This window comes from Bombina bombina, chromosome 12 (assembly GCF_027579735.1).
Source record: "Bombina bombina isolate aBomBom1 chromosome 12, aBomBom1.pri, whole genome shotgun sequence".
NCBI classification, from domain to species: domain Eukaryota; kingdom Metazoa; phylum Chordata; class Amphibia; order Anura; family Bombinatoridae; genus Bombina; species Bombina bombina.
Window position 1 is genome coordinate 8,586,873 of NC_069510.1, and position 25,989 is coordinate 8,612,861.

General features: G+C 37.3%; 1 protein-coding gene across 1 annotated transcript in view; it reads right to left on the minus strand.

Annotated features, from left to right (window-relative positions):
* Positions 1 to 795: 795 nt before the first annotated feature.
* Positions 796 to 25,989, minus strand: part of TTLL11 (tubulin tyrosine ligase like 11) — a 345,612-nt gene continuing 320,418 nt past the window's right edge. The window contains 2 exon segments of the mRNA XM_053695417.1: positions 796 to 1,779; positions 13,715 to 13,821. Of these exon segments, the coding sequence (XP_053551392.1) occupies positions 1,499 to 1,779; positions 13,715 to 13,821 (388 nt within the window). The 3' untranslated portion in view covers positions 796 to 1,498.

Below are 25,989 nucleotides of genomic sequence, written 5' to 3' on the forward strand. Positions count from 1 at the left end.
CCCTCAAAATAAGTTTTGAAGACCCCTGAGCTCTGTAGAGATGAACCGGATCATGTAGGAAATACAATGAGCTGCTGACTGAAATATCTGATGCGTAGCAAAAGCGCCAAAAAACGGCCCCTCCCCCTCACACACAGCAGTGAGAGAGAACAGAAACTGTCAGAAAAAAGATTAAGCAACTGCCAAGTGGAAAAATAGTGCCCAAACATTTATTCACTCAGTACCTCAGCAAATGAAAACGATTTTACATTCCAGCAAAAACGTTAAACATAATTTCTAGTTATTAAACAGCTTTATGTACTTCTTACAGTGTAATTCTAGTGAAGTACCATTCCCCAGAATACTGAAGTGTAAAGTATACATACATGACATTATATCGGTATGGCAGGATTTTCTCATCAATTCCATTGTCAGAAAATAAAAGCTGCTACATACCTCTATGCAGATTCATCTGCCCGCTGTCCCCTGATCTGAAGTTTACCTCTCCTCAGATGGCCGAGAAACAGCAATATGATCTTAACTACTCCGGTTAAAATCATAGCAAAAACTCTGGTAGATTCTTCTTCAAACTCTGCCAGAGAGGTAATAACACACTCCGGTGCTATTTTAAAATAACAAACTTTTGATTGAAGATATAAAACTAAGTATAATCACCATAGTCCTCTCACACATCCTATCTAGTCGTTGGGTGCAAGAGAATGACTGGGAGTGACGTAGAGGGGAGGAGCTATATGCAGCTCTGCTGGGTGAATCCTCTTGCACTTCCTGTTGGGGAGGAGTAATATCCCAGAAGTAATGATGACCCGTGGACTGATCACACTTAACAGAAGAAAATGCATTGTGAAACTGCTAGTAAAATTCTGTATTTCTTTAAACGCAAGATTGGTTATTAGAATGGCTCACATTTTAATTATTTTGTTTTTGCATTAAACTATATTTTTTGCTTCAATTTTTTATTTTCTCATTCCTTTAAAATGTTTCACATGAACTAGATTTGTGTGATCTATGTTCATCTACACCAGAGTATTTTATGTAGCAACACAATCCTGGTTTAAAAAAAAAAAAAGGCTGGAAAAAGCTAAACCTTTGCAAATTCCAAGTTAGATGTTTGCTTATAGGAGTAGCCAAATATTGACTTGCCCCTAGAAATTCTTTCACATATTATGAATAACTTTGTTGACATTATTTTACTGTATGTATACAGGTCATGTATGTTGGCTATGGACTTGTAAATGCATGACACATACTGTATGTTCCCAGAGGCTCACTGCTATATAGATTATATGGCTATTTGCTAGAATCATTCTTACCACACCACACATATTGGATGCAAAGATTGCTGATGAGTGAATTGCTTACACAGTTACAATTCACTTGTAGGATCAGCAGTTATATAAAGAGGATAACTTAGTGATATTAATAACAGTCTGCAAGAGGTGCATTTTCCTTTCAGTCACAGGTAGAGATAGGCCTTTAGATTAACAAGAATCATCTTGTCTCAGGAATGCTGCAGCCTATCAGTGTGCTTGCATGCATTATTTGTTCGGTTTAACAAGGGGAAGTAAGATGTTATAGTAAGATCCTCCCGGTGGCGGCTACTGTGTGCAGTCCTTCGCTCCATCAGACCACGACTGCAGAGCAATCTCTTCTCATCCAAAGTTTGCAGATGGTTTTCACAAAACCTTATCAGGGACTCTACTTGCTCCTGCATAGTTAGACCTTTAAACCGCCTCTGTGCCAGGTAAAATAAGGCCTCCACAAATGCCTGCAGACACATCCCTTTAGGCAAAAAAACAGAACCAAAATTAGTCAGGTTTCAGTGTTACTCTCAGAGCATGCTCCTACTTTGTGTTTTTTTTGCAGCAATAGCTTTTAAGCGAAACTGTTCTTAGTGATCACAAACAACATAAGCCAGCGTATCTCTTGCAAATCCGGCACACTTGATGGCAAGTTCTAATACACGGTTCTCGTCACATTCCCGTTCACCTCTATTTATGAAAGGAAAATAAAAAGTATAATATGAATTGAAATTTTGCATTGAGCTTGGACTGTGTTCTTCTGTTGTGGATTAAAAGTAATTTATTTCAGTAATTTAATGGGAACAAAACATAAAAAGTCCCATATAACGTGGGCTCACTGTGCTTAATGACGTTATGGAAACGACATGACTGATGTTACATAGGAGGAAGAGGTTTTCTTCTATAATCTAACTGCATTGAGCGCTTATCCTAGAAAACGAGAATGAGTTGGAAAACAAAAGGCAGGATTGACTACAGTATAAAACTAATGGTGATTCTTTATCTCACACTTCTGCAGGCTGCACATACTTGACATGTAAATTAATTATCCTAATAACCAATAGAGAAAAACATCTATCTTGAATTGTGAAAGTAAATGGTGTAGCTGATAAAAATCGGTAAGGAGGGATCCTGACGCATGCACTGCCCCCTGTTCTCTCTGTCTTTACAGATTAAACCTTAGGTAACTGTAGATATATACACACAATACTCATATACCGAATCCATATAGGACAGGTCAAAAAAACAATTCATCAGCAGCAGCATTGCTTTTGCTTTTTAATATAGAAGCAACATGCTATTGGAGAATTTCTAAGGTTTCCAAAATCAGTCTCTTTGCCATTTAAAATAACTGTTTTTGTTAAAGTGATGAAAGTATTGATATTACTGACTAAGTAATTCAATGGTCATTTACTATGAAGTGCAAATCAACGATTTTGTAGCTTTCCATTAACCAAATAACTCTGGAAGATGTAATGGATATATTAATTTATACAGTGTGATCAACAAAATCACTCAAGTTGTGCGTATCCAGAGGAATTGAGTTTTGGGGGTGGAAAAAATGTAAAGCCTCGTAACATCAATATAGACAAATACATTACACATTTATAAGCAAGTCAGTTGCTATTGACCGTATGGGAGCTGGATGTCATGGGACCTATCATATGATGCAGAAGTCTCTTTTATTGGTGCAATTATTCATTGACCTTTTTATAGCCGTTAAGTTCTCACTGTAACTAAGTTTTCATTTATGCCTTTAGCCTAGCTGTTATGTCTGCAAGTGAGTGTTGGCTATTTTGTGTGTTCTGTGTTCAACAAATTAGAAGTGTTTTGAGCATGATAAACAATTAAACATAATGTAATATCTTCCTCTACCTTTTTTAATATGTATTTTGTAGAAGTTGTGGGTCTTTTTCATATTGATGTAGATAAAGGAGTGTACCATTTACTAAATGTGATTCCATAAAAGAGTGTGCATACTAAATAGCATTAATTAACCACTAAATTACGAGCAATACAGAATTTATGTCCAGCATTCCTATTCAAGGGTTAAACATTTCTTCAACAAATTTTAAATAAAAGCCAGGATTTCATGTACATTCTTTGGCCAAAGAAGGATCAGCGTGCAACCCACATTAATCCTGATATGTAGCCGGGTACTATCACTATACTGACTTGTCATATGAGCTGACACTTCTAATGCTATTGTTGCCTCAAACTGTGTTTATGAATTTCAAAGGCTTTTGAAAACTTAAAAATGGAACAGCTGAAAAGGGAATGTGCACCTATGTTATACTATATTAGCCAGTGGACAAGACAAGGACACAGATACTCAAATACAAATACATAAAATAATAAAAATCACAAAGATAGAGTATCTCCTTTGTATGAAAGAGCAGTATGTCACAAAAGTCCCTTCCTCAAGTTATAGGTAGACAATAAAGCCCATTGTGCAACATGGAAGGAAATTCTAGCTGTAGCATTTTTCACCTATATGGCATAGATTACGAGTGAAGCGCAATATTTGTGCTCCTCTAAGTAATACTAGTGCACGCAAATATGTGCTGGTATTACAGGTTAAGCACAATGCAAATGCGACCTCTTGTTCACATTGCCAGGAAGTTTTGCGTTAACAAGAGTGCGCTTCCATAGCCTCCAATGGGAGCCTCGTTCTGATGCCATGAGACACGGCAAAGAACCTAGCGCAATGCAAGGGGTAAGTCACGCAAGATGTATCACAGCTTCAAGCATATTCTGCCAGATATAGAGACTCCAGTGCTCTATGATAGATACCTTGGTTTGTCCCTGAATATTTCCTTTAGCGTTCCCATTTTCCCAATGTGTTCTTCTTTCAAGAGTCATTGCAAGAATCAAACAGGATTCAGCTTCAGTAATTATCATAGCTTTGGTGTGGGCCTGCAGACCTAATTCAGATGTCTTCTCTTCCTACATGGACCCTACACCTAAGGAAGGATCTTCTGTCTCAAGGCCCTCTGTTTCACCCGGATCTCAGTTTGCTGAATTTGACTGTGTGAAGGTTAAATGCTTAGACCTCAAGATCAAGGGTTTCTCTGACTCGGGTAGCTATACTTTACTTCATGCAAGTAAGCCAATTAAGCAAATAATTTATCTTTAACATCTGGAAAGCTTATTTTCTTTGGTGGTATTCTTGAGTTTTTTTTCTTGGAAATCCTTTAAAATTTCCAGAATACTTCAGTTCCTTCAGGATAGATTAGATTTGGGCCTATTGGCTAGTTCTCTAGAGGGTCAGATATCTGTGTTAACTGTTTTGGCTAAGTTGCCAGATGTTCAAACTTCTGTTCAAGCCCTGGTGAGAATTCATCCTGTTGTCAGATGCATTTCTCCTCCTTGGAACTTGAATTTAGTTCTCTCTGTTCTGCAAGGTTCTGCTTTTGAACCTATGCTTATTTTAGACTTTAAATGGTTGTTCTGGAAGGTTCTTTTTCTTCTAGCCATTTCTTTAGCTAGAAGAGTTTCTGATTATCAGCTCTATCTTGTGATCCACCATTTTGACCTTTCACCAAGATAAGGTGGACCTGTGCACCAAATATGATTGCTCCTTCTTTGTGTCAAAAGCCTTCTAATCCAAAGGAAAAATGACTTCACAACCTAGATGATGTCTGAGCTTTAAAGTTCTATATTTAAGCTACTAAAGGCTTAAGACAAACTTCCGGTTTATTTGTTAACTACTTTGGTCCTAGGGAGGGTCCGAAAGCTACAGCTGTGACCCTGGCATGCCGGCTCAAGCAGATTACCCATAAGGCTTACTCAGTTACGATAAAAAAAACACCGAAAAGAGAAACTGCTCATTCTACAAGATCAGTAGGCACGTCCTGGGCTTTCAAGGATAATGCCTCCTTTGAACAGATTTGCAAGGTAGCAACTTAGTCTTCCCTTCATATTTTTTCAAAATGGTGTTATGACATTTATGCTTCTTCTCATGCTTTTTTTTTTGGCAGAAAAGTCTTTCAGGCCACAGTGTCCAGCAAATAGGAACTGCCTACTTTTTGTCCCACCCGTCCTCATCATGGACTCTGTGAGGATTTTACAGGAATCTGAAAAGATAAGTGAGTGTTCTGTGTGAACCACAGCTGCTGAGATCTGGCAACATTTGTATATTTGTAGCAAGGATTGTATTGGGTAATTACATGAGGTACTTAAATAGTAGTGTATAAACCCAAATAGAATCATAGCGATATAATAGATGGTAATATGAAGCTGAAATTGTTCTATGGCTGCCACCTGTGATTTCTCACTAATATTTGCAGCAGGACAACCACAGCAAGATACCAAATGTAACAGTGTTAACACAGGTGGAAATTAGATAGGTATACCTTTAAGAGCTAGCGTGCTAGAGAGAACGATCGTATTGCAAAATAAGCAACATAACAGAAATACAGCTTAGGAGACGTTTGAGAGAGCTAGCTACAGTTACCTTTTAAGAGTAAATGTCCGGAGGAAAGCGGCTTCAGTTCACAAAGCCGAACGGAGATTGATCTGCAGACGGGCGGCAAGTAGTTGGTGTGTGACATCACCGCTCCGATGGTTCCGGCTGCAGAGGAACAGCTGACTGACAGCTGAGAGTAGCGCTGCAGAGCAGAAAGCTCTGACACAGAAATGAGCAGTTCAGAGAAGGCTAGGAACTCGGTAGTATGCGTAATACTATGGAACCAATACCAAGCAATGTGTAAGGTGTGAGGAGGGTATTTATACCCCTGACTAATTAATAATATTTTAAAGGAACAGTAAGGTGAAATAACAACCGGTTACAGATTTCAGAACCAAGGTTAAAACGGATTAGAGGCGTACATGACAGACTCTCAGCTTGGGTATTGTATCCCACATGTTATGAAGCTATGGGCTCTCATCAGCTAAGAAGGAAAACAGAATTTATACTTATTGATAAATATATTTCTTTCGGGCTGATGAGAGTCTTTAGCCACCACCCTATTTTTGTATATGGGTGACAGTTCTCATTTGCATCTCTTAACCCTGCTTTCTGTCTCTCCTCTGCTCAGATATACATAAACTGGAGAGGAAGTGTCTTCATCCTATCCGGGTGATGTCTTCATCCAAGCGGGGGCTGAAGAGGTCCATCATCGTCGGGAGTTCGTCGTGGAGGAAGGATGTTCCGCGTCGGCGGGATGAAGATGGAGCCGGAAGAAAGAAGATTGAAGATGCCGCTTGATAGAAGACTTCAACTGGATGATGGACCTCTTCAGCCCCCGCTTGGATGAAGACTTCAGCCGGATGATGGACCTCTTCAGCCCCTGCTTGGATGAAGACTTCAGCCGGATGATGGACCTCGTCAGCCCCCGCTTGGATGAAGACTTCAGCCGGATGATGGACCTTGTCAGCCCCCGCTTGGATGAAGACTTCGGGCCCTCTTCAGGACGGATCGGTGATACCCGGCGTGGTGAAGACAAGGTAGGGAGATCTTCAGGGGCTTAGTTTTTTTACAGGCAAAAGAGCAGAATTCTTTAGGGCATGCCCCACAAAAGGCCCTTTTAAGGGCTGGTAAGGTAAAAGAGCTTTTCAATTTTTATTTTAGAATAGCGTAGGGCATTTTTTATTTTGGGGGGCTTTGTTACTTTATTAGGGGGCTTAGAGTAGGTGTAATTAGCTTAAAATTGTTGTTATATTTTTATAATGTTTGTAAATTATTTTTTTATTTTTTGTAACTTAGTTCTTTTTTTATTTTTTGTACTTTAGTTAGTGTATTTTTTTGTATTTATTTGTAGGTATTTGTATTTAATTTATTTATTGATAGTGTAGTGTTAGGTTTAATTGTAACTTAGGTTAGGATTTATTTTACAGGTAATTTGGTAATTATTTTAACTAGGTAGCTATTAAATAGTTATTAACTATTTAATAGCTATTGTACCTGGTTAAAATAAATACAAAGTTGCCTGTAAAATAAATATAAACCCTAAAATAGCTACAATATAATTATTATTTATATTGTAGCTATATTAGGGTTTATTTTACAGGTAAGTATTTAGCTTTAAATAGGAATAATTTATTTAATAAGATTTATTTTATTTCGTTAGATAAAAATTATATATTTATATAGGGGGGTGTTAGGGTTAGACTTAGCTTTAGGGGTTAATACATTTTTTAGAGTAGCGGTGAGGTCCGGTCGGCAGATTAGGGGTTAATAATTGTAGGTAAGGTAGCGGCGACGTTGGGGGGGGGGGCAGATTAGGGGTTAATAAATAATATGTAGGTGTCGGCGGTGTTAGGGGCAGCAAATTAGGGGTACATAGGGATAATGTAGGTTGCGGCGGTGTGCGGTCAGCAGATTAGGGGTTAAAAAATAATAATAGAGTGGCGGCGATGTGGGGGGCCTCGGTTTAGGGGTACATAGGTAGTTTATGGGTGTTAGTGTACTTTAGAGCACAGTAGTTAAGAGCTTTATGAACTGGTGTTAGCCCAGAAAGCTCTTAACTCCTGGCTTTTCTCTGCGGCTGGTGTCTTGTCGTTAGATATCTAACGCTCACTTCAGCCAAGACTCTAAATACCGGCGTTAGAAAGATCCCATTGAAAAGATAGGATACGCAATTGGCGTAGGGGGATCTGTGGTATGGAAAAGTCGCAGCTGGAAAGTGAGCGTTAGACCCTTTCCTGACTGACTCTAAATACCAGCGGGCGGCCAAAACCAGCGTTAGGAGCCCTTAATGCTGGTTTTGACGGCTAATTCAGAACTCTAAATCTAGGCAAAAGTATCTATCTGATTTGCAGCATTCTGAACATTTAGGCTGACCTGTCTGGGAGCCAGTGAGTGCCGGACAAGCACAAAACATGTTTAATGTCCATTTAAATTGCCATTTAATTCCCTCCTTGTCACTCTATAGGGGATGGAATGTAAAATAAGCTCTCTTGCACATTGTGAGCTGTTGACATCTTTGAGATTTGGGGCAGAGCAGTTCAGCACCACTGGATAGGCGCAGATACATGCATGCAGACATCCTGAATACACATGCATACAGACATCCTGAATACACATGCATACAGACATACTGAATACACATGCATACAGACATACTGAATACACATTAATGCAGACATACTGAATACACATTAATGCAGACATACTGAATAAACATGCATGCAGACATACTGAGTACACATGCATGCAGACATATTGAATACACATGCATGCAGACATACTGAATACACATGCATGCAGACATACTGAGTACACATGCATGCAGAAATACTGAATGCACATGCATGCAGATATACTGAATACACATGCATGCAGAAATACTGAATACACACACATGGATATACAGACATGCAGACATACTGAATACACACACATGGATATACAGACATGCAGACATACTGAATACACATGCATGCAGACATACTGAATACACATGCATGCAGACATACTGAGTACACATGCACGCAGACATACTGAATACACATGCATGCAGACATACTGAATACACATGCATGCAGACATACTGAATACACATGCATGCAGACATACTGAGTACACATGCATGCAGAAATACTGAATGCACATGCATGCAGATATACTGAATACACATGCATGCAGAAATACTGAATACACACACATGGATATACAGACATGCAGACATACTGAATACACACACATGGATATACAGACATGCATAAATACTGAATACACATGCATGCAGACATACTGAACACACATGCATGCAGACATACTGAATACACATGCATGCAGACATACTGAGTACACATGCATGCAGAAATACTGAATGCACATGCATGCAGATATACTGAATACACATGCATGCATAAATACTGAATACACACACATGGATATACAGACATGCAGACATACTGAATACACACACATGGATATACAGACATGCATAAATACTGAATACACATGCATGCAGACATACTGAACACACACATATGGATATACAGTCTTGCAGACATACTGAAAACACACGCATGGATATACAGACATGCAGAAATACTGAATACACATGCATGCAGACATACTGAATACACATGCATGCAGATATACTGAATACACATGCATGCAGACATACTGAAAACACATGCATGCAGAAATACTGAATACACATGCATGCAGAAATACTGAATACACATGTATGCAGATATACTGAATACACATGCATGCAGACATACTGAATACACACACATGGATAAACAGACATATAGACACACGTGGACATATGGTCCCACAAATTAAATAAAAATGACATCATTCAATCATTAATCATGTCTCACTTTACCTATATATATATAATGCGTTTAATTAGCCACTTACAGGGCCATATGTATGTAAAGCTAGATGATTAAAGGCTTGGAACATTGTTTTATTACATTGTTGGACCTGTGTGTGCATTAATAAAAGTCATTTTTATATTACTGTGAGTCTGGGTGATCAGTTTGTTTGGTACTAAGCAGAAGTACACTGTCAGTGTATGTTTGACATGTGCTAACATTGTGTTTCATAAACTGAACATTTTATGACAAGTGCAGTGAACAAAATCTGACTTAAACATACCCTGTCAAACACCAGGAGGAGGTAATAAGCTGACATGACTTGTATTTCTTGTATTTTACCAGCAGAGATAATAAATCACAGTAATTAATATGGGGATCCCAGCCCAAGCACAAATGAAATGGTTTAGTGAAGTGAGTTTGTTATTAGTGCAGTGATATTGTATTGTAGTGATATCTCTTTTATTAGACAGGTTCTTATAGACAGAACATGATAACTATTGGCATACACAAACCTATGATGTAGTAGACAAATGCCTCTATATTACACAACAAGCAGAGACCACGACATACTCTAGGATATATTACTGATTTCATAACCCCATTAATGCTAGTAAATAGGTTTTATCCAGTCTGCTGTAAGGGTTAAACACCTGCTGATCCCGAGGCTAACTTCACTAGTGCCCTATCTGCAAATAACTGTGCCTCAACAACTGACAGATATCAACATATACACTGCAGTATATATCAGCAATTATTTGCCACATTACTAAAGGTCTGCACACACAAATGTTTATATATGCACAGTTTATATCAGTAATTAAGTGCTGCATTATAAAAGGTCTGCACACACAATAAATGTTTATAAATGCACAGTATATATCAGTAATTAAGTGCTGCATTACAAAAGGTCTACACACACAATAAATGTTTATAAATGCACAGTATATATCAGTAATTAAGTGACACATTACATAAGGTCTGCACACACAATAAATGTTTATAAATGCACAGTATATATCAGTAATTAAGTGCTGCATTACAAAAGGTCTGCACACACAATAAATGTTTATATATGCACAGTATATATCAGTAATTAAGTGACACATTACAAAAGGTCTGCACACACAATAAATGTTTATAAATGCACAGTATATATCAGTAATTAAGTGACACATTACAAAAGGTCTGCACACACAATAAATGTTTATAAATGCACAGTATATATCAGTAATTAAGTGACACATTACATAAGGTCTGCACACACAATAAATGTTTATAAATGCACAGTATATATCAGTAATTAAGTGACACATTACAAAAGGTCTGCACACACAATAAATGTTTATAAATGCACAGTATATATCAGTAATTAAGTGACACATTACATAAGGTCTGCACACACAATAAATGTTTATAAATGCACAGTATATATCAGTAATTAAGTGCTGCATTACATAAGGTCTGCACCCACAATAAATGTTTTATATATGCACAGTATATATCAGTAATTAAGTGACACATTACATAAGGTCTGCACACACAATAAATGTTTTATATATGCACAGTATATATCAGCAATTAAGTGACACATTACATAAGGTCTGCACACACAATAAATGTTTATATATGCACAGTATATATCAGTAATTAAGTGACACATTACATAAGGTCTGCACACACAATAAATGTTTTATATATGCACAGTATATATCAGTAATTAAGTGACACATTACAAAAGGTCTGCACACACAATAAATGTTTTATATATGCACAGTATATATCAGTAATTAAGTGCTGCATTACAAAAGGTCTGTACACACAATAAATGTTTTATATATGCACAGTATATATCAGCAATTATTTGCCACATTACTAAAGTTCTGCACACACAATAAATGTTTATATATGCACAGTATATATCAGTAATTAAGTGCTGCATTACATAAGGTCTGCACACACAATAAATGTTTATATATGCACAGTATATATCAGTAATTAAGTGCTGCATTACATAAGGTCTGCGCGCGCAATAAATGTTTATATATGCACAGTATATATCAGTAATTATATGTCACATTACATAAGGTCTGCACACACAATAAATGTTTATATATGCACAGTATATATCAGTAATTAAGTGCGGCATTACATAAGGTCTGCGCGCGCAATAAATGTTTATATATGCACAGTATCTATCAGCAATTAAGTGACACATTACATAAGGTCTGTACACACAATAAATGTTTTATATATGCACAGTATCTATCAGCAATTAAGTGACACATTACATAAGGTCTGCACACACAATAAATGTTTTATATATGCACAGTATATATCAGCAATTAAGTGACACATTACAATAGGTCTGCACACACAATAAATGTTTATAAATGCACAGTATATATCAGTAATTAAGTGCTGCATTACAAAAGGTCTGCACACACAATAAATGTTTATATATACACAGTATATATCAGTAATTATATGTCACATTACTAAAGGTCTGCACACACAATAAATGTTTATATATGCACAGTATATATCAGTAATGAAGTGCAGCATTACTAAAGGTCTGTACATACAATAAATGTTTATATATACACAGTATAAATCAGCAATTATTTGCCACATTACTAAAGATCTGTACAAACAATAAGTGTTTATATATGCACAGTATATATCAGTTATTAAGTGCTGCATTACAAAAGATCTGTACACACAATAAATATTTATATATACACAGAATATTTCAGTAATTAAGTGCAGCATTACAAAAGTTCTGTACACACAAACAATATTTATATATACACAGTATATATCAGTAATTAAGTGCCACATTACTAAAGGCCTGTACACACAATAAATGTTTATGTATGCACAGTATATATCAGTAATTAAGTGCTGTATTACAAAAGGCCTGTACACACAAAAATATGTTTATATATGCACAGTATATATCAGCAATTAATTGCTGAATTACTAAAGGTCTGCACAGACAATAAATGTTTATATATGTACAGTATATATCAGTAATTAAATGCTGCATTACTAAAGGCCTGTACACACAATAAATGTTTATGTATGCACAGTATATATCAGTAATTAAGTGCTGTATTACAAAAGGCCTGTACACACCAAAATATGTTTATATATGTACAGTATATATCAGCAATTAATTGCTGCATTACTAAAGGTCTGCACAGACAATAAATGTTTATATATGTACAGTATATATAAGTAATTAAATCTTGCATTACACAAGGTCTGCACACACAATACATGTGTATGTATGCACAGCATATATCAGTAATTAAGTGTTTTATTACAAGTCTGCACAAACAATATATATGTTTATGTAGTCACAGTATATATCAGTATATACACTGAACCCACATTTTTTCTTTCATGATACAGATAGAGCATGACATTTTAAGCAACTTTCTAATTTACTCCTATTATCAAATTTTCTTCATTCTCTTGGTATCTTTATTTGAAATGAAGAATGTAAGTTTAGATGTCGTCCCATTTTTGGTGAACAACCTGGGTTGTTCTTGCTGATTGGTGGATAAATTCATCCACCAATAAAAAAAGTGCTGTCCAGAGTTCTGAACCAAAAAAGAAGCTTAGTTGCCTTCTTTTTCAAATAAAGATAGCAAGTGAACGAAGAAAAAATGATAATAGGAGTAAATTAAAAAGTTGCTTAAAATGGCATGCTCTATCTGAATCCCGAAAGACTTTTATTTGGTTCAGTGTCCCTTTAAGCACTGCATTACTAAAGGTCTGTGCACACCATATACACAGTAACACAATTCTGAGTTTGAGCAGTATCAACCAATGACAGTCATTGTTCAGAATTTATCTACAGATATAAAGCAAGATTATTATCAACTTCAATATCAGCATGTAATATATGTGTGTATGAGTTTCTATGTATCTATATACATACACACTTTATAACTATATTGCGGTGTAAATATGCACCTTTCTATTCAGTTAAACAGTTAAAGTTCAGGGCGGCCTTATTCATTTCCAAGAAAATGAAAATTTCAGTCACAAGGGAGTGAGGAAGGGAAATAACTCATTGGAAGGGAATATAAATGGAAATGTGTTCGGGAGATGGTAGAACATAAAATTACCTGATTCTCTTTGGTCTAGTCCCATGCTGTTCCACCGTCTTGTTATATCAATGTACAGAATATCTACTGATGCCATAGAAAAAGTGCTGTTACTTAGCTTACAGCTTCTGCAAAAGAATACAAACAAAGTGCTAAACTTTTAAAGAAATTAATTCTTTGAATGTTTTAAAAAATTGGTTTCTAGATTGAGCATTGATCTTAGCAAGGAGCCTGCTAGCGTTTTTTTTTTCGCTGGCTAAATACGTGATTTGTAATGCAAGCTGTTTGCGGATAGCATTTCATTTTGTGTTCTTTTAACCTTGAGCATTAAAATAGTTTTATTCTATTCCTTTGTTAAAAGGAGTTTTCTATAAATGAAGTGAAATCTTTTAAATGGAAATTGCTTTTGTGTTTAAGGTTATGTAGAAAGTAGCTGCTCAAAAAAGTTATTATCAGAACAGTAGTGTTTATAGACCTGTATATGTAGCGTTAATTCCAATGTCCTGCACAATATACATTTGTTAAAGGGACGTGAAACCCAGCATTTCCCTTTCATGATTCAGATAGAGAATGCCATTTTTAAAAGGTTTTCAATTTATTTCTATTATCACAATTGTTTTGTTCTGTTGTTCTTTGTTGGTAACATGCACTTGATTGGATCACTACATGACAGGAAATAGTGCTGCCATCTAGTGCTCTTGCTAATGTATAACATTATTATAAAACTGCTGCCATCTAGTGCTCTTGCTAATGTATAACATTGCTATAAAACTGCTGCCATCTAGTGCACCTGCTAATGTAGAACATTGTTATAAAACTGCTACCATCTAGTGCTCTTGCTAATGTATAACATTGTTATAAAACTGCTGCCATCTAGTGCACCTGCTAATGTAGAACATTGTTATAAAACCGCTGCCATCTAGTGCTCTTGCTAATGTATAACATTATTATAAAACTGCTGCCATCTAGTGCTCTTGCTAATGTATAACAATGTTATAAAACTGCTGCCACCTAGTGCTCTTGTAATGTATAACATTGTTATAAAACTGCTGCCATCTAGTGCTCTTGCTCATGTATAACATTATTATAAAACTGCTGCCATCTAGTGCTCCTGCTAATGTATAACATTGTTATAAAACTGTTGCCATCTAGTGCTCTTGCTAAGGTATAACATTGTTATAAAACTGCTGCCATCTAGTGCTCTTGCTAAGGTATAACATTGTTATAAAACTGCTGCCATCTAGTGCTCTAGATAATATATAACATTGTTATAAAACTGCTGCCATCTAGTGCTCCTGCTAATGTATAACATTATTATAAAACTGCTGTCATCTAGTGCTCTTGCTCATGTATAACATTATTATAAAACTGCTGCCATCTAGTGCTCTTGCTAATGTATAACATTATTATAAAACCATTGCCATCTAGTGCTCTTGCTAATATATAACATTGTTATAAAACTGCTGCCATCTAGTGCTCTTGCTAATGTATAACATTATTATAAAACTGCTGCCATCTAGTGTTCTTGCTAATGTATAACATTATTATAAAACTGCTGCCATCTAGTGCTCCTGCTAATTTATAACATTGTTATAAAACTGCTGCCATCGAGTGCTCTTGCTAATGTATAACATTGTTATAAAACTGCTGCCATCTAGTGCTCTTGCTAATGTATAACATTGTTATAAAACTGCTGCCATCTAGTGCTCTTGCTAATGTATAACATTGTTATAAAACTGCTGCCATCTAGTGCTCTTGCTAATGTATAACATTGCTATAAAACTGCTGCCATCTAGTGCTCTTGCTAATGTATAACATGATTATAAAACTGCTGCCATCTAGTGCTCTTGCTAATGTATAACATGATTATAAAACTGCTGCCATCTAGTGCTCTTGCTAATGTATAACATGATTATAAAACTGCTGCCATCTAGTGCTCTTGTAATGTATAACATTGTTATAAAACTGCTGCCATCTAGTGCTCTTGCTCATGTATAACATTATTATAAAACTGCTGCCATCTAATGCTCCTGCTAATGTATAACATTGTTATAAAACTGCTGCCATCTAGTGCTCTTGCTAAGGTATAACATTGTTATAAAACTGCTGCCATCTAGTGCTCTTGCTAAGGTATAACATTGCTATAAAACTGCTGCCATCTAGTGCTCTAGATAATATATAACATTGTTATAAAACTGCTGCCATCTAGTGCTCCTGCTAATGTATAACATTATTATAAAACTGCTGTCATCTAGTGTTCTTGCTCATGTATAACATTATTATAAAACTGCTGCCATCTAGTGCTCTTGCTAATGTATAACATTATTATAAAACCATTGCCATCTAGTGCTCTTGCTAATGTATAATATTGTTATAAAACTGCTACCATCTAATGCTCTTGCTAATGTATAACATTGTTATAAAACTGCTGCCATCTAGTGCTCTTGCTAATGTAGAACATTGTTATAAAACTGCTGCCATCTAGTGCTCTTGCTAATGTATAACATTGTTATAAAACTGCTGCCATCTAGTGTTCTTGCTAATATATAACATTGTTGCAAAATTGCTGCCATCTAGTGCTCTTGCTAATATATAACATTGTTGCAAAATTGCTGCCCTATATTGCTGCAGGCACGTGCACACTCCTGAGCTTACCTTTATGTTTTTCAACAAAGGATGACAAGAAAAGGAAGCAAATTTGATAAGAGAAATACATTGGAAAGTTGTTTAAAATTCTATGTTCTATCTGAATCATGAAAGAAAAAAATATTGTGTTGCAGGTCCCTTTCAATTTAAGAGACATTTCAGACAAATTGGAATCCAATTTTGGAGCCGGACCATTTTTGGTTCAGAACCTGGTTAGCACTAAATGTAGCCACCAATCAGCAAGCATTACCCAGGTGCTGAACCAAAAATGGTCTGGCTCCTATGCTTACTGTACATTCCTGCTCTTTCAAATAAAGATACCAAGAGAACAGAAAAAAATGATAATAGGAGTAAATTCAAAAGTTGTTTAAAAACATAAATTATGCTTGATAATAATTTAATTTCCATTGAGGGGAGGAGAGTCCACGGCTTCATGCATTACTGTTTGGAATTAAAAACCTGGCCACCAGGAGGAGGCAAAGACACCCCAGCCAAATTTGTAAAACTTTGTAAAAGTGTGTAAGGAGGACCAGGTAGCCGCCTTACAAATTTGCTCCATAGAAGCCTCATTCTTGAAGGCCCAAGACGAAGCCACAGCTCTAGTTGAATGAGCCGTGATCCTCTGAGGAGGTTTATATCCCACTGTCTCATAAGCCAAGCGAATCAAGCTCCTCAATCAAAAAGACAAAGAAGTAGCAGAGGCCCTTTGCACTTCCCAGAATACACCACAAAGAGAGATGTAGACTGTCATTTGTAGCCTGAAGATAGAACTTCAAGGCACGAACCACATCCAGGTTATGAAGTAACCTCTCCTTTGAAGAGGAAGGGTTAGGACACAAAGAAGGAACAACTATTTCCTGATTGATGTTACGGTTAGACACCACGTTGGGGAGAAACCCCAACCCAGTGCGGAGTACAGCCTTATCCGCATGAAACACAGCAACCCATGCTCACTTACACACACAGTAACTCATGCTCACTTATACATACAGCAACTCATGCTCACTTACACACACACACACCAAAGCACACTTACTCACACACACAGCAACTTGTGGTCACTCACACACAGCAACTTGAGCTCACTCACACACACACAAACAGCAACTCGTGTTCACTCACACACACACACACAACAACAACACGTGCTCACTCAGGCACACAAACACACAGCAACTTGTGCTCACTCACGCACACACACACACACAGCAACTCGTGCTCACTCACGCACACAGACACACACAGCAACACATGCTCACTCACGCACACACACAGCAACACGCACACACACACACAGCAACTTGTACTCACTCACACACACAGCAACTTGTGCTCACACACACACACAGCAACTCATGCTCACTCACGCACACACACACACACAGCAATTTGTGCTCACTCACACACACAGCAACTCATGCTCACTCACGCACACACACACACAGCAACACGTGCTCATTTACTCACGCACACACAGCAACTTGTGCTCACTCATGCACACACACACACAGCAACTTGTGCTCACTCGCACAAACACACACACACACACATCAACTTGTGCTCACTCACGCACACACACACATCAACTTGTGCTCACTCACGCACACACAGGAACTTGTGCTCACTCACGCACAAACACACACAGAAACTTGTGCTCACTCACGCACACACACACACAAAAACTTGTGCTCACTCACACACACACATAACTGGTGCTAACTCTAACACACAGACACAACAACTGGTGCTGAATCCCACACAAAAATCAGATTCACATGCACAAGGCTAGGGGCAGATTTACGGGCACTAGGCTCGGGGTAGATTCACGTGCATAAGGCTCACGGCAGATTCACGCAAACAAGGCTCCCAGCAGATTCACGCGCACAAGGCTCAAGGCAGATTCACGCGCACAAGGTTCAGGGCAGATTCAAGCGCACTAGGTTCAGGGCAGATTCACAAGCACTAGGTTCGGGGCAGATTCACGTGCACAAGGCTCGGGGCAGATTCACGCGCACAAGGCTCGGGGCAGATTCACACGCACTAGGCTGGGGCACTGTAGAAGAAAAGAGAAAGAGAGAGAAAGAAAGAAAGAAAGAAAGAAAGAAAGAAAGAAAGAGAGGGAAAGAAAGAAAGAAAAAGAGGGAGAAAGATGGAAAGAATAAGAGAGGGAAAGAAAGATAGAGAGAAAAAGAAAGAGAAAAAGAAAGAGAGAAACAAAAAGAAAAAAGAAAGCGAGAGAAAAAGAAAGAGAGAAACAAAGAAAGACAAAGAATGAATGAATCTGTAGGCATCAGGATAGACCTATGGGAGTATGGGGTTATAAAAAGGTGCAATTTGTCATTCCTATGCAGAATGAATCTGAGGCAGATGAGGATAAAGTGATTGTATTGGTCTATTCAGCCTCCAAATTAAACAAAAATAACATCCAATAAATCCTCACTAACAGAACAGAGACGTTCATTACATATAAATGATGGTTGCAGGTGAATCATTTGTTATGTTAGGAGGAGGTGTCTTTTAGCGGTGAAGATCAATTATCTGAATCTGCAAATGCCTCTTTTTATTCTATATTTTCACTATCACTTGAACATATGGTTTCTCTGGTTAGCCATTTTTAAACAAACCAAATAACTAAATAACTTACGATTTCTCGAGACTAGAGGATCTCTTGTCTTAATTTAAATATGTTCACTAGTTTGTAAATACAGTGAAACAAAGTATTAGTCATTTGGAAGATGGTCACTGATCTTTTCTGGAACTCTTGTAATGGTTGGTTAATTAACGTGTGCTGATTACGTGTGCACGATAAAATAGCACTCCACTTGTAATCTAGCCATTTACCGGCTGGTTTGCCTGGGTAACAATACACTTACATTGTCTGAGACTTGCCTATGTTTTATGCTTGTCACATACGTACAATTCTGTGGTCATGGTGATACGTTGGCTGTGTTCATTATACTTTCCTACAAGAGCATTTATAGCTCGATTCTCACTCCCTACCTCTCCTGCTGTTTGTCTACTGAATCTTCTGCTCTTTCTTTTGTTGCTTCCCAACCTCTAACACTAGTTACCAGGCTGAAGCCACCCCATACCTGCAGAGAACTGCTTGTGTTGTCTGACTACAAATGAATAAGCTAGCACTGAGACTAACAGATAATAACAATAAATGCATTGTTTGGCGCTACATCTGCTGGTTATGCAGTCACTAATGAAACAATAGCTTCTAGGTGCTTAAATTATCCGAATCTTACTTCCATTGCTAATGTGAAATATTCTAACAGGCTGTATAGGAAAACAGCATCACCTAAAAGGGACATGAAACCCTAATTGTGATTTGTATATAGCACAGCTTTGCAATGTATTATCTATTATCTAATTCACTTAGTTCTCTTGGTATCCTCTGTTGAACAGCATACCAGGTATGCGCAGGAGCTGGGAGTTAGATGCTGATTGGTGGCAGCACAATTATACCTCTTGTCATTACCTCACCAATGTGAACAGCTAGCTCCCAGTAGTGCCTCACTGCTCCTTTAACCTAAGGCAACAAGAGAATGAAGCAAAGTTGAAAACAGAAGCAAATTGAAAAGTTGTTTAAAATTGTATGCTCTATCTGACTCATGAAAGTAGAACTGTATGTTCTATCTGACTCATGAAAGTAAAATTGTATGCTCTATCTGACTCATGAAAGTAAAATTGTATGTTCTATCTGACTCATGAAAGTAAAATTGTATGTTCTATCTGACTCATGAAAGTAAAATTGTATGTTCTATCTGACTCATGAAAGTAAAACTGTATGCTCTATCTGACTCATGAAAGTAAAACTGTATGTTCTATCTGACTCATGAAAGTAAAACTGTATGTTCTATCTGACTCATGAAAGTAAAACTGTATGTTCTATCTGACTCATGAAAGTAAAACTGTATGCTCTATCTGACTCATGAAAGTAAAACTGTATGTTCTATCTGACTCATGAAAGTAAAACTGTATGTTCTATCTGACTCATGAAAGTAAAATTGTATGTTCTATCTGACTCATGAAAGTAAAACTGTATGTTCTATCTGACTCATGAAAGTAAAATTGTATGCTCTATCTGACTCATGAAAGTAAAATTGTATTTTCTATCTGACTCATGAAAGTAAAACTGTATGTTCTATCTGACTCATGAAAGTAAAACTGTATGCTCTATCTGACTCATGAAAGTAAAACTGTATGTTCTATCTGACTCATGAAAGTAAAACTGTATGTTCTATCTGACTCATGAAAGTAAAACTGTATGTTCTATCTGACTCATGAAAGTAAAACTGTATGCTCTATCTGACTCATGAAAGTAAAACTGTATGTTCTATCTGACTCATGAAAGTAAAACTGTATGTTCTATCTGACTCATGAAAGTAAAATTGTATGTTCTATCTGACTCATGAAAGTAAAACTGTATGTTCTATCTGACTCATGAAAGTAAAATTGTATGTTCTATCTGACTCATGAAAGTAAAACTGTATGTTCTATCTGACTCATGAAAGTAAAACTGTATGTTCTATCTGACTCATGAAAGTAAAACTGTATGTTCTATCTGACTCATGAAAGTAAAACTGTATGTTCTATCTGACTCATGAAAGTAAAATTGTATACTCTATCTGACTCATGAAAGTAAAACTGTATGTTCTATCTGACTCATGAAAGTAAAACTGTATGTTCTATCTGACTCATGAAAGTAAAACTGTATGCTCTATCTGACTCATGAAAGTAAAACTGTATGTTCTATCTGACTCATGAAAGTAAAACTGTATGTTCTATCTGACTCATGAAAGTAAAATTGTATGCTCTATCTGACTCATGAAAGTAAAACTGTATGTTCTATCTGATTTATGAAAGTAAAATTGTATGTTCTATCTGACTCATTAAAGTAAAATTGTATGCTCTATCTGACTCATGAAAGTAAAACTGTATGTTCTACCTGACTCATGAAAGTAAAATTGTATGTTCTATCTGATTCATGAAAGTAAAATTATATGTTCTACCTGAGGGGGGGGGGGGGGGGGCATGTCAGGGTTGAGGGCAAGATGGCTGCCTTTTTCACTGTGGCTCATAATCTGAGCATATTGACTTCTAACTTCAATTGTGGCCATCGGCGCCTGCTCTTGTCCTACGGAATATTTTTAGGCACCAAAACTGTTGAGTTTGCAGTGCCTTACTAACCCGACATCTTTCCTATCCCCTCCCCCTAGATTTCTGGGGTAAACAGCTAACATTGCTGCGTTATTCAATAACTATATACCTGAGTTCTTCCAAGTAACAATACCAAGCTTACCCTATGGAGCATCATGGAGGCAATCGAGCATGGGAGTTTAGAGTGACAACCCTATTGCACACTCATGTTAAGGATCTCAAACAGATGATTAGCTCTACTCTGGAGTCTTTATTAGACATACCAAGATCATCGGTGGAGCGCCAAAACCTGAATTTCAACCAAGCTAATAATAGAGTCCAACAAGAGAATGCAGAGTTATCCGCTCTGGGGCCTCAGCCTACAGAAGAATATTGCTTCCCCACATAGAGGCCTATCTATCAAGCTGTTAACTGTGCTGCATTCGACGGCACCAATACGCTCGCTTAACATCTCCTAACATTGCGGTCGCGGACCTGAATACGCTATCCTTATTTATAAAAAAAGTTGTCAAAAAGCCGCGCACCAAGTACGGGGCGATGAGCAGCGGACTGTTGTTAACTAACAGTCATCGATCTTGCTGCTATTTGGCTTTTTTCCAACTTTATGTATACCCTGTCACTAAACACCACCACTATACTAAAAAGTTTAATCCCTATCCCGCCGCAACTCTAATAAATGTATTAACCCCTATCCCACCGCTCCCGGAGCCCACCACAACTCTAATAAATGTATTAACCCCTATCCCACCACTCCCGGAGCCCACCGCAACTCTAATAAATGTATTAACCTCTATCCCGCCGCTCCCGGAGCCCACCACAACTCTAATAAAGTTATTAACCCCTATCCCTCCACTCCCGGAGCCCACCACATCTTTAATAAAGGTAATAATCCCTATTCCGCCTCTCCTGGAGCCCACCACAACTAAATAAAGTTATTAACCCCTATCCTGCCACTCCCGGAGCCCTCTGCAGCAAAATAAATGTATTAACCCCTAAACCTCTGGCCTCCCACATCACTACCACTTACTAAACCTATTAACCCCTAAACTGCCAGCCCCCCACATTGCCATAAACTAAATTAAGCTATTAACCCCTTAAACTAACAACCCGCTAACTTTACATTAAATATTAACTCATCCCTATCTTATAATAAATTTAAACTTACCTTTAGAATTAAAATAAACTAATTCTAAAGTATTAATTAACCTACCCTAACTATTATCCTACAATTACATTAAACTATATTGAACTATTAATGAACCTACCCTATTAAACTATATTAAACTAATAATGAATCTACCCTATTATACTAAAATTACATTAAGTTACATTAAACTATATTAAACTATTAATTAACCTACCCTTTTATACTAAAATTACATTAAACTAACAATTAAATTAACTATATTACATATTTAAACACCTAACCCTACTCAAATTATTTAAATCTACTATTAAAAATTACTAAGTTACAAACAAATAACAACTAAGTTACACAAAATAAAAAAATAAATTATCAAATTATCAAATATTTAAACTAATTACACCTAATCTAAGGGCCCTATGGAAATTAAAAATCCCCCCCAAAGATCCCCTAGCCTACACTAAACCCCTGAAGATCCACTTACAGTTTTTGAAGACTGGACATCCATCCTCAACGAAGCGGCAGAAGTCCTCAGCGAAGCCGGCAGAAGTCTTCTTCCAAGCCGGCAGAAGTCTTCATCCAGATGGCATCTTTTATCTTCATCCATCCGGCACGGAGCGCCTCCATCTTCAAGACATCCGGCGCGGAGTATCCTCTTCTTACAACGTCTTCTGAAGAATGAAGTTTCCCTTTAAATGACGTCATCCAAGATGGCGTCCCTTTCATACCGATTGGGTGATAGAATTCTATCAGCCAATAGGAATAAAGAATTCTATCAGCCAATAGGATTGAGCTTTCATCCTATTGGCTGATCCAATCAGCCAATAGGATTGAGCTCGCATTCTATTGGCTGATGTGGGAGGCCAGAGGTTTAGGGGTTGATACATTTATTTAGCTGCGGTGGACTCGGGGAGCGGCGGGATAGGGGTTAATATATTTATTTAGTTGTGGCGGTGTCGGGGAGCAGCGGGATAGGGGTTAATAACTTTATTTAGTGGTGGCGATGTCGGGGCAGCAGATTAGGGGTGTTTAGACTTGGGGCTTATGTTAGGGTGTTAGGTGTAAACGTTACTTTTATTCTAGCATAGGAATCAATGGGATACCTGGCAGCATCGAACATAAGCTTTCACTGCTTTCAGACTCCCATTGATTCCTATGGCATCCGCAGCCTCCAGGGTGGCGGATTGAAAACCAGGTACGCTGGGCCGGAATAGTGGCAGCGTACCTGTTAGAAATTTGATAAATGGCAAAAGGTGTCAGATAGGGCCGAATTTGTATTCGGAACATTTGTAATGACGTAAGCATCAATCTGTGTCAGATTGAGACCGGCGGATTGTATGTTACGTCACAAATTTCAACTTTTACCGGTCTGTAGGCTTTGATAAATGGGGCGAATCAGGCTTGCCACAATTACGCTGCAGAATTCAAGCGTATTTGCGGTTGACAGCTTGATAAATATCCCTCCAAGGCTCAGACCACTCAGGAGATGGAAACCCTTACTGGAGCTCACAATAACAACCCAGTAGTCCTGAGTTCCAACCCTAAAGGAGATTTTGAGACAGAGCAAGCTTGTTCCAGCCTTGGTAAACCAACCGGCACATGGAAGAAATTAGCCCTCATCGAGACCTGCACCAGTAAGCCTGAAAGTCTATACAATCAATTGCTTGTGGAAAAACTAAAACTGAGATCTGACCTGGTCATTCTAGGTCCGGAGCTTCATAATTTGTCTGAACCTAACTCTGAACTGCAACTTTCCGGGATCTGTGTAGTGTCCACCAAATAAAATAGAATTTGGCTAAGTTACAGCTATAATAACAAGAGTGCAAGTCTACAGAAAGACATCACAAGTCATCATTAGATTACTACCTGCTCACTAGATATGCACTAAAGTGCTTGAAAATGATATAAACCGGCACTAGCAATCTCCTCTTCCCAGTTGTTCATACTGTTCTAAGACTAAGTGCTAAAAATGTAAATCTGTTTTAAAAGATAGCCTCTCCCATAGCGTCAAACATGTGGATCCGTGCTGGCCTCCAAAGTACATTTACCTAATAGTATACACTGGCCTTACTGATTACCTTATGTTTAGGTCTCCCTTATTAATATCCCCTCAATACTTTATTGAAATGGCTTACTCCAAAGCTGAGGCTAATATAGAAACATATATCAAACATGAGTATGCCCCAGTGAGATTAATTTTCTACTATAGCCAGTTATCACCTAGATTTAGGCTTATAATTACTTTACATATGTTGTGGCATACCCCTGGGTCTGCGGCCAAGATAGCAGGGGATGGTCACTTATATCTATGTGATTGATGTTCATGTACTTATTATAAGCAAAACATTTAGCTTCTGCCTTCAGACATGAGATTTCACCATTTACATCTCAATTTTAAGTAGATAACAATTATTATAATATTAGGAAAGTGCCTCTAAATAAGCGGAATGTATTGTATAGATACTAATATATAATTACTGACACCTGAACTACACCAGATTCTCATGAGTCGCACTGCACATAATGCAGCCTCTTTCTGGGAATGTTCTCACCAACCCATGGTCACCACTGGCTTACTCATACAAAAGTACATTAATTACACTCCCTATTCTCTCACAGTAGGCTGCCTCACTCCAACATAATATTTAAGGTCCCCAGATTTCTTTATATTCTAATACTTATTCTACCCCTTTAAATTCCCTATAGCTTAATAGAGGCTTAATTCCAATACGCCTACCACAATTCTTTCTATGTGTACATATCACCGTAAATGTATCACTATAAATCTATATCCTCCCATGTTAGCAAATTATTTAACTTGTTGACTATATATTACAACATGTGGGTATCTTTCAGAATGGTCTAGTTATCACTTGAAAATTTGCTATTATTGTCATGTGTTGTCTTTGCTGAAAACCTCAATAAAATAAATGTCACTTTTAAATACAGGAATCATTTAGTATTTCAATTGACAATCTTTGTGTTTACTGTGTCTTTCATAAGCCTGTACATTTAAATGTACAAATTATTATATAATAGATGGATACTTGCAATGTGTGGGCGACTGTTATATATACAATTGTACAGATTTTTATATGATGGACAGATACTTGCAATGTGTGGGCAACTGGTATATATACAAATGTACAATTTTTTATATGATAGATGGATACTTGCAATGTGTGGGCAACCGGTATATATGCAAATGTACAAATTATTATATGATAGATGAATACTTGCAGTATGTGGGCGACTGGTATATATACAAATGTACAGATTATTATATGATGGACGGATACGTGCAATGTGTGCGCGACTGCTATATATACAAATGTACAGA